Genomic DNA, 9,590 nt, shown 5'->3' on the forward strand with positions numbered 1-9,590 from the left:
CTAAAAGAGAAATTTTACACCAGAGGTGTTTTGCATGTTCAGGCACTGTGTTACACATATCTACATCATTACCACACCATTTTTAAGTACCACAGACGGTCAGAGACCAACAGCACAAGTAACAATTTGTACAGCTACATTTCTCTTTTAGTGTGAACCTGCGGGCCTCACACTAAAAGAGAAATTTTACACCAGAGGTGTTTTGCATGTTCAGGCACTGTGTTACACATACATCATTATACCATACCATTTTTAAGTACCACAGACGGTCAGAAACCAACAGCACAAGTAACAATTTGTACAGCTATACATTTCTCTTTTAGTGTGAACCTGCAGACCTCACACTAAAAGAGAAATTTTCACTTGAGGGTGTTTTGCACGTTCAGGTACTGTGTTACACACATCTACATCGTTGTTGCACTGTTTGAAAGTACCACAGAGACCATGCAGCAGCACATGAAGAATTCTTTTTTAGTGTGAGGTCACACGGTTCACACTATTATAGTATATAGATCTATATATATAGCTTTACAGGTTTGTTGCTGTCTCTATAGCTCTGTATACTACTTTCAAACAGTGTAGTGATGTATAGACCCATACAATTATAATGCAGTGCAATATATGGTTGCCATGGTAGTGATGCAACATGTCATATACTGAGCACTGGATTGCTTTGATCTGCCCGCTCACTGGGCAACAAGGTACAACTATTACATGTACGTCACTCAGTAACACAACATTTTTGAGGTGTGAAATTTATATAGCACTTATAAATGAAGCGTAATCATTTATAAGTGGTATTTGTACAATCTAGATTTTCCTACTCCAATGTTCCCACTCTGACTAGTGGTACCATAAGTTTGCGGATCATTGTTCAGGTAAGGGCGTACAATCACTCTGTGAGGTAATTATGCATGTGTGATACTATTATCTTATGCAGGAATCTGAGGTGCCTTCACGTACCTATCAGTACACTAGCGGTAATGGAGCTGTTTCCTCAATTATGAGTTTCACTGGTGTCTTTTTTGTGATCAACTTGCCTGAAGTGGAGGATAGTCAAATTATTCTCAAGTCACTGTGATGTTCGTGAATGGAGCGTGTAGCAGTTCTAATTCAGCCAATTACATTGGTGAGAATGCACATACGCTAAAATTCAGTTCCAAGCTTGGAAATCTCTAACGTAACTCAAGGCGTAACTACTGCTACCAGTCACAGTGTCATAGTCACTCTACCCCCTAACGATGTACCCACCTGAGGCACTACTGATCATCTCGTCTGAAGGTGTTCCTATCAATAGCTAACTTTACAAGACCCTCGATAAACTATACAGTGACATTCAATAACCTGAAGCCAGCTACTGTCTACATCTTCAGCATAAGGATTATCCTTTGTACTGACAATATAATGAATGTGGTTGCACCAGTGACTGGAACGTTCACCACAGCACCTAGTAAGTCAATCTATAATTATCACTACAACATGCACATACAGTTTTTTCTCCCCAGTTCCATCTGTAATGATCATCAGCAGTGCTGGACAGCAAACGTCAGCTCCAGTTTACACTGTCACTCTAACCCTACCTGTGATCAGTTATCCTCGCAGTGAACTCATTATCATCTCCACCCTTACCCCGGCTGATTCGGCACCAATCACCGATGACTATACCCGCTGTCCTCGCAATACTTTGTTACATTCCATGGTATAAATGCCGGTGTGGAGTATTCGTATGTAATTAGGATTGTGCTACAAAGGAGCAACAGTATTAATGTGTCCATTCCATTGACAGGATCATTCACAATAAGTAAGACTGAATTGCTGTGTTAAAATGTGTACATTATCATAATTATGGCATATCATTGTTTGTTCTGCTCCTTCTAACAATAATTATGAGCAGATGTTTATAAATTAACTTTCACTTATTACTACAAGCTAGCACACATTAATACCTGTCCAGTATAATTATAATGTACAATCATACATGCATGATTAATTTTCGATATCCATTATTGTCATATTGACTTGTTCATAACTTGTCTGCTTTTGTTCTGTACAGTGACATCCTTCTCAACTGGAGCTACTGTTGCCCTCACATTTGCCCTGTTGACTCTGGTTCTTGTAGTGTCCCTTGGTGTCCTCGATGTGCTGGCAGTTAACAAGTGTAGGAGGTCCGAGAAGGTAAATCTGCACTCTGAAACTGAAATGTGACCACCACCTGTGATATATGAAGAGCCTGAGGCCATTAAACCAGACCCCCTCACCCAGGGGAATGCTGCATATGGAGAAATAGTTTACTGAACATTTCATAACTGAATTAACTTCCCACAGATTACATGCATGATGCGCACTATGATTTTAGCTGAAGTATAGATTCACTCCTCCATATAAACACTGCACATAATTATTAGCAAATAAATTCATGTACGATATGATCAATAGCTACACACCAACAATCATGTAAAAGCGATGTAATGACAAAAAAATCATTGTGTGTACAATCAAATGCAGTTGTGTATATGTTAGTGTAGCTATACCTATGCACATCATGGATGAATAGGCACAATCAACATTGCGGGTCCATTAATTAAAGGTTTATATAGGGCCATTAGGCATTGAATTAATAGTCAATAAGATTCTAGACGATGGTCAATAGAGTGCGGCATGGCGATATGCATGATTGCATGACACAATAAAAGTATAGTCCCAGATTCTCCAGTCTGAACCAAAGATACTTTGAGGGAGACACATCAATGTAGGAGAGGGAAAAGGGTCTTGACTTGTTTCTCTTACTCATCACTGGCCACCAGATATGCAAGTAACGTTGTAGAAAGAGGATTCCTGAGGTACAAAATAGTAACTCTCTAGTACATGGTCTAGGTCCTACCGTATAGCGGGTAATTTTCGGGGGACAAAATATTCGTGGTTCAGCAATATTGAGACATTTCGTGGGTAATATTTTCGTGGTTGCTGCTTGGATTGTAGGTAAAGGTAGGCAAGGTCGCTTCATTCGTGGGTAAAATATTCGTGGTCAGACCTCCAACTACGAAAACCACGAATATTTTGCCCCACAAAAATTACCCGCTATACGGTATCTCTCTGGTTCAAAATTACTGACTATTGCGCTATTATAGAGTCCTGGTCTATAGTCAAGCCTACACAGTATGCATGCTTTTGGTTGACCCTAAGACTACTATTAAGGCCGCGCTATTATAGAGTCCTGGTCTATAGTCAAGCCTACACATAGCCTCGATTCAAGGCCGATTTTAAAATACGTATTTTAATCGGCCTGGAATCGAGGCTAGCCTACACAGTATGCATGCTTTTGGTTAGCCTCGACCCCAGGCCGATCCGTCTCCAATTGAACGCTAGGTCGCCTACAGCAGGAAATACTTCCCAGAAGACACTTCTTTGGCAGTGGCAACCAAATCTTTGTCGATTCCTTTATTGCTACTGAGGATGGCAGCAGAAACACCTCTATTGTTTAGACTCCTGACCTGGTCAATCATGAGTCTCATGATGAGAGATACAAGGGGAGAGACAATTAACAAGAACAACACTTTTGTCAACAGGAGGAGCCTTGGTCCTACCTAGCTTGTAGTCCATTAAAAAGGGTAGCAACTGATATAGCAGAGAGACTTGCCATACCCCGTTGGGAACCAGATAAACACGTCCCTTCCCTCAAACAGGAGCTTGAGAGCCTGGGCCTGTTCTGCCATGAGAGTGAGGCCATCTTGCTTCAAACAAGACAACGCGTTGCATGCCATAGCTAGCTAGCTATAAATTGAGAACATGACACGGAGCTACATTACTGTAACTTTTACGGGAGTAAAATGCCTCTACGTACACCTTTAGTATTGCAGAAAAAAAGCAGGAAACAAAATGTAAAGAATCACTGCTTTTGTTTCCGGTTCCTGCCACGCCCAGATACAATCAATACCAGGCCGTATTTTTCAACTTCTTTCTATTAAAAAAAAATCGGCCTGGGACCGAGGCTAGCTTTTGGTAGTCATAAAATGGGGACGGGCATATGGCACGCCAAGTGTAACAAAAATAAATAGCGCTATAGGACGTCATAAAGTAAGGGAAAACGTCATGCATGCAAGACGTGCTGTTGGACACATTATTCATCACATCATCAAATGCCTTAGCAATTAACAGTTTGCTTTTCCTGCTATGCATAAACTCCACTTTAGCCGTCTTTGACTTTGATTCCAGTGATCCTGCTACAGTCTGCAGACACTGTTTCAGCTCAGCTAACGTCACTGTCAAGCCACCATACCACGTGGGTGTGCTATTATCTTGTACAAGTAGCTATGGTGATGAAGACACTCCAGCTGCCTTCTGCACTCGTTGTATTAGCATCAGTCTATCCAAACATGCGATAATTATAGATTAGATACAGTCAGCACGCACATACCCATCTACGGTACACGGGTAATACTTGATTACAACACATAAACAACTATAGTACCTATAATAGAGCCTGGAAATAACATGTGAAGCCTGGTGATTCTACTAAACCACACCCAAACGTCATATCCGACCGTAATAAAACATACATTAAAAATATAGTTTGAGGCAGCCAGTACACGAATGGCCCATTTCAGGGCCACAGTATCTGTGCCAAACCAAATGGCCGGTATATCGAAATGGCCGTACTTTAGAGAGCTGGAATAGCGAGAGTTTACAGTATGTTATGTTATCGCTTCTATACTAATTAAAAAGCGAAACATAGATGAGATGAAAGTTCTTTTAAACAAGCAGAGCATATGCAATCCGTTCTTTCCTAGGTGCAGCGGGGTCGCGAGGGTAACAACGTTCATCTAGTGTGAGAGTGAATACTGTCCCCCGAACAAAATTCAGTAGTCGAATAATGTCCCTCCCTGCATGGTGAATTATCAGCAGCAGAGATATTTGTTCCAACTGGTTTCTCCAACCAGAAAGAGTTGAATACTTTAAAGTGGAAAGAGGAAGTTTATTTAGACCCCTCAGGGCAGCAACCATGCAGGAGTATAAAGCTGATGAGGATTGAGACTATTTCTCCAATTTCCCTGCATGGTTAATATTATGAGTGTAGTCAGTATAAACTTTGTTGCAGTCTGCAAATATTAACATCAATATTTACAACAGGACATGCACTGCTCACTATATAAGTTCGTATATCTTATAACCTCCGACGTTACAAATCTCTACATTCCAAGAACGGCACACTAAAATGCTGCAAGAGTCTCTCCCGGCAGATACGCTTTTCTCACTTCTTCCCCCCTCCCCCTGGGAAATGGTGTGGCTCCCAGACTATTAAAAACGCCCGGATACGATCTAACCAATGGATACAATAGTATTTAAACTTAGCAATACCTGATTCTATTATCACACATGCACAGGTAACTCCAGGACATCTCCCCTGCAGTATAATCTTGAAGGTGACCAGCAAGGTACAGCTAGCTAGCTTAGGAGCCAGACTGCACATAACAACAGGCCCTGCATGCACTGTGAGGGACAAGTGGGGTCAAAGGTCACGCAGCCCGTTTGACATGCCCCCCGTGACGTCTTCATTTACTTCCTTTGTGTAATTAGACTGGTTGAATTTTGTTACAAACGGCGTGCCATAGACAAGACGTGCTGTAACGTTACAAGACGTGCTGTAATCGAGTGCGAGGCTCAAGGTCAAAAGGTGACTGGGTGTTCATTAATTAAAATGGTTGATCAAAGAGCTGGAGCTGGAGATCGAGTGTGGGGATGGGAAACATTTCTCCAAGAAATGGAGACTTTCCTTACTACGGTAGATAGAGAAATCGATTATACTCAGTCTACTAGTTATGCCCAGTTCGTTATTGAGAGGTTTGAGGTTTGTATACATGCTCTATCTTCCCTTCGTGTACAAATTGAAGATGATGGCGATGATGAGACGATTGAAGTTTGCACGGCATTGAAGGAAATAATGGACAGTTGTGTGTTGCTCAAGACAATGTGGTACACTCGACTTGATGAGTTGGATGCACACACAGACGGAGGCTACCAAGTTCCCCAGGTTGCTAGGAGAGTAGGACGTGGCCGTCCCCAGCTATTTATTTGTCAAGACCAGTTGGAATACCTATGTAGTTTAAATTTCACTTGGACTGAGATTAGTAAACTATTGGGTGTCTCTCGAATGACTATCTATAGAAGAAGAGGGGAGTTCGGCATTCTAGATGTTCATAGTGCTGCAAGAAGTATAAGTGACAGTGATCTACGTACAAAGCTCCAACAGGTGCGTCGAGAAATGCCAAATATGGGAGAGACACTGGTGATTGGGCGACTACGGTCATTGGGATATGCTGTCACTAGACAAAGGGTGCGTAATGCTATCCACGCAACCGATCCCCTGAATGCAGCTCTGAGATGGAGAGGAATCCTCACTGCTCGGCGCCCTTACTCTGTTCCCTCGCCCAACTCTCTATGGCACATGGGTAAGTCATATATAGGTGTTGTGTGACCAGGTTTATGGTTAATGTGTGTCAATTAAGTTTTAGATAAAGGAGCCCAGATGTGTGTACATGCATGTATATAGGTTGGAGCCTTATTATTATAGTAGTAGCAAGACTTGTGTATACAATACATGCATACTAATCATATCTTGTATTCGTACAGATGGCCACCACAAGCTTGTGAGATGGGGCATGGTAACGCACGGGGCTATTGACGGATATAGCAGACTCGTCGTGTTTCTTCGCTGTAGCAATAATAACACTGCCGAAACAGTTTATAATCTCTTCCTTTCAGCTGTCCAACGGTTTGGACTACCGTTAAGAATGCGATCTGACTACGGTGGTGAAAATTATCGTGTAGCAGCACATATGCTAGAGAGTAGAGGATATGACCGCAACAGCATGATAACTGGCAGTTCCGTGCACAACCAGCGGATTGAGCGCCTCTGGCGCGATATGCATCGTTGCGTAACAGTGATATTTTACAAGTTATTCTATTACCTAGAGCAACATGGTTACTTGGATCCTGATAACATGTTTCATCGGTATTGTTTACAGTACGTCTATCTTCCACGTATCAACCAGTCACTGAAAGTATTTATGGAGGGTTGGAACTGTCATGGGGTTCGAACGGAACACAATCTAACACCACATCAATTATTTGTGCGGGGAGCACTTCAAATGCAGAGAAGAGGACTTCAAGCCCTAGACTTTTTCGAACATATTGATGAAATGTATGGTGTAGACGAAGAAATCAGTACGGGTGATGACGATTACACAGTTCGTATACCCCCAATTGGTCTTGCATTGTCTGATGAGAATATGGCTTTGTTGAAGGAAAGAGTAAATCCTCTGGCAGACAGCGATAATTTTGGGATAGAACTGTATGTTGAAACACTTACTTTTTTACGTACTTTGATTAACTGAGATTTGTTAATGAATGTGCAGTGCGTAATGCCAGTAATAATTACAAATTTATATCCAAGTTGAATGATGGTACAGTGCATGGAACCCCTCTATAACGGACACCTTTAATTGGAGAACAAAAAGTTTTGGCCGTTGTTAAGGGGTTGTTTTGTATGCAAACTTTTGGGACCTGGGTGTCTGGCCGTTATGTCGCAGTTGGCCGTTAAGAGGGGTTCCACTGTATATAATTTTTATCATTTATGTTAATGAATGTCTGTCAGATGCAGGTACACATAATTATATAGACACACTATAAAGAGTATGACTAATATTATAGTAGTACTGCCAATACACAATGTTAGGACGTATATTATTATTATACTGGAATAGGTTGCAAGTACGTAGCCACTGTATATACACTTGGTAGATATTGTCATATAGTTTTACAGATGCTGTTTGTTAGTCTGAGTCAAATTTCTCATTGGCTTGTGGCACCGTCTTCAATTATACCTGAATCCGGATAGAAAAACATTTGCAATGTGAAAAATTGCTACAATCCTATGTACAACCTACTGATTCATATAGCATTTGAACGTGGAACATTTGTGGAACAATCATAATTATTACATGCATGCTTGCAACATGATAATCATAAGCTCATGCAGATAACTATATAATTATATCTTCACTGTGACAAATGCAAGCACATGCATGTACTACTTGCATGCATGTATAGAAGGTCTTGCTAATTTTGCATTCATAAGTTATAGGTGTTATATATAACAATTCTCCTGGGACCAAAGCTTGCATGCTTTTTATTGGACCTATATACCTACATCACTCAGTAATACAAAAATCACAGCGATGAATGCTTTACAATACAATAACATCGTCATAAAGGTAATAATTATGGCCAAAAAACATTGACAGACATGCATGCAGTGTTATCAATATTGCAAACGTCAATAGCTGTCCATTCTCCACAAGTACTCGCTTGACAAACAAGCTCGGAACTCAGAAACAAACACTTGGTATGAAGGGTATGTTGAGGATAGAATCAGGGATGGTGCACAGGTGAGGGCAATGGGTCTACGTGAAGAACCGGTAAGAGCATTAAATTCTAGAGATATTTTCGAAGAGGAACACACCGAGCTGCCAGTAACGAAGCGCAGAAAAGTTCGCAATTCATCCAGTCCCATATTTCCTATAAATTGACGCAGATAACCTAAAACCCTATTCACATGTATTTTACACATAGTTATGTGGAAGGTCTTGCTAATTTGATATGCTATCATTATAATAGCTGTTTTATAACAATTCTGCCTTTATACACATGTATATATACCAACCAAAGCTCACATGCACAGTATTTTGATTTTATAGGACCTACTGAGTGTTCTACGTAATTATATAACCAGCGTGCTGTCCACAAACTGTTCTCTTGCAGATGATATAAGGGGTTGTATGGGATAAATATGTAAGAGTGTATGGATTGGTAAGTGTATAAAAACATGATAGTGACGATCAAAACGGATGCAGTTAAATTGCAAATGGGTTGTTTTCCACAATAATTATCAACAATTTGAACGAACACTGGACAGTCTTGATCAAGTTTCTAAAGGATGACGGCTGGCTTTTACCATCCACTCTTATCCAATTTGCTCTAATAGGAACAATTGTCGTGCAACAATATACATAACAAATTAAAAATTCCGATAATTAATAGTATCAAGGGCTTATAAAAGAAGAGAGGGCATGCAACTCACTTAGCTAGCAGAGTTCAAACGTGGGCGGAGGAATGTGTGCATTTGCATGCAGTGCTAAAAATAGAAATGTCTATTTTTAGTATTTCATGCACAGTCATGCACATTTATCCGCCCACGTTTGAATTCTGCTCTTGGAGTTGCATGCCCTCTCTTCTTTTATACGCCCTTGATAGTATTACGTACATAAGTACATAACAGCCAGCTGTATAGGTATAGTCTTCACAGTCATGTAATAACAACTTACCTACAGCTTCTTTTTGCAACTCCGGGCCTATACTCAGTGAGGCTACTGAATCACCCGGGGAGTATACACATGCACACAGTTATTCTTGCCCGTTGGTATGTGGTTAGGTATATATGCAGTGGTTTATAACTGTGCTACATGCAGAACCTGCTTTTACATAGGAATGATATATACGTCATGTATAGGGAATCATATACATGCATGTATAGG

General features: G+C 40.7%; 1 protein-coding gene and 1 long non-coding RNA gene across 2 annotated transcripts; one reads left to right on the plus strand and one right to left on the minus strand.

Moving 5' to 3' along the window:
• Nucleotides 1-5,619: 5,619 nt before the first annotated feature.
• LOC135341301 (uncharacterized) lies at nt 5,620-7,444 on the plus strand. The gene is made up of 2 exons (XM_064537820.1): nt 5,620-6,446; nt 6,628-7,444. The coding sequence occupies exons 1-2, from the start codon at nt 5,696-5,698 to the stop codon at nt 7,389-7,391; spliced, it is 1,515 nt and encodes a 504-aa protein (XP_064393890.1). The 5' UTR covers nt 5,620-5,695; the 3' UTR covers nt 7,392-7,444.
• Nucleotides 7,445-7,738: 294 nt separating this feature from the next.
• LOC135342164 (uncharacterized) lies at nt 7,739-9,093 on the minus strand. The gene is made up of 2 exons (XR_010396777.1): nt 8,519-9,093; nt 7,739-8,459 (listed from the first exon to the last, which is right to left on the minus strand). It is a non-coding gene; the product is annotated as an uncharacterized LOC135342164 (long non-coding RNA).
• Nucleotides 9,094-9,590: the final 497 nt, after the last annotated feature.

This window comes from Halichondria panicea, chromosome 1, assembly GCF_963675165.1.
Source record: "Halichondria panicea chromosome 1, odHalPani1.1, whole genome shotgun sequence".
NCBI lineage: Eukaryota > Metazoa > Porifera > Demospongiae > Suberitida > Halichondriidae > Halichondria > Halichondria panicea.

Bases quoted from the DNA above. Each gene is read 5' to 3' on its own strand.
- LOC135341301 (XM_064537820.1), top strand. From the start codon at position 5,696: ATGGTTGATCAAAGAGCTGGAGCTGGAGATCGAGTGTGGGGATGGGAA. The intron at 6,447-6,627 runs GTAAGTCATATA...GTATTCGTACAG, and splicing joins CAACTCTCTATGGCACATGG to ATGGCCACCACAAGCTTGTG.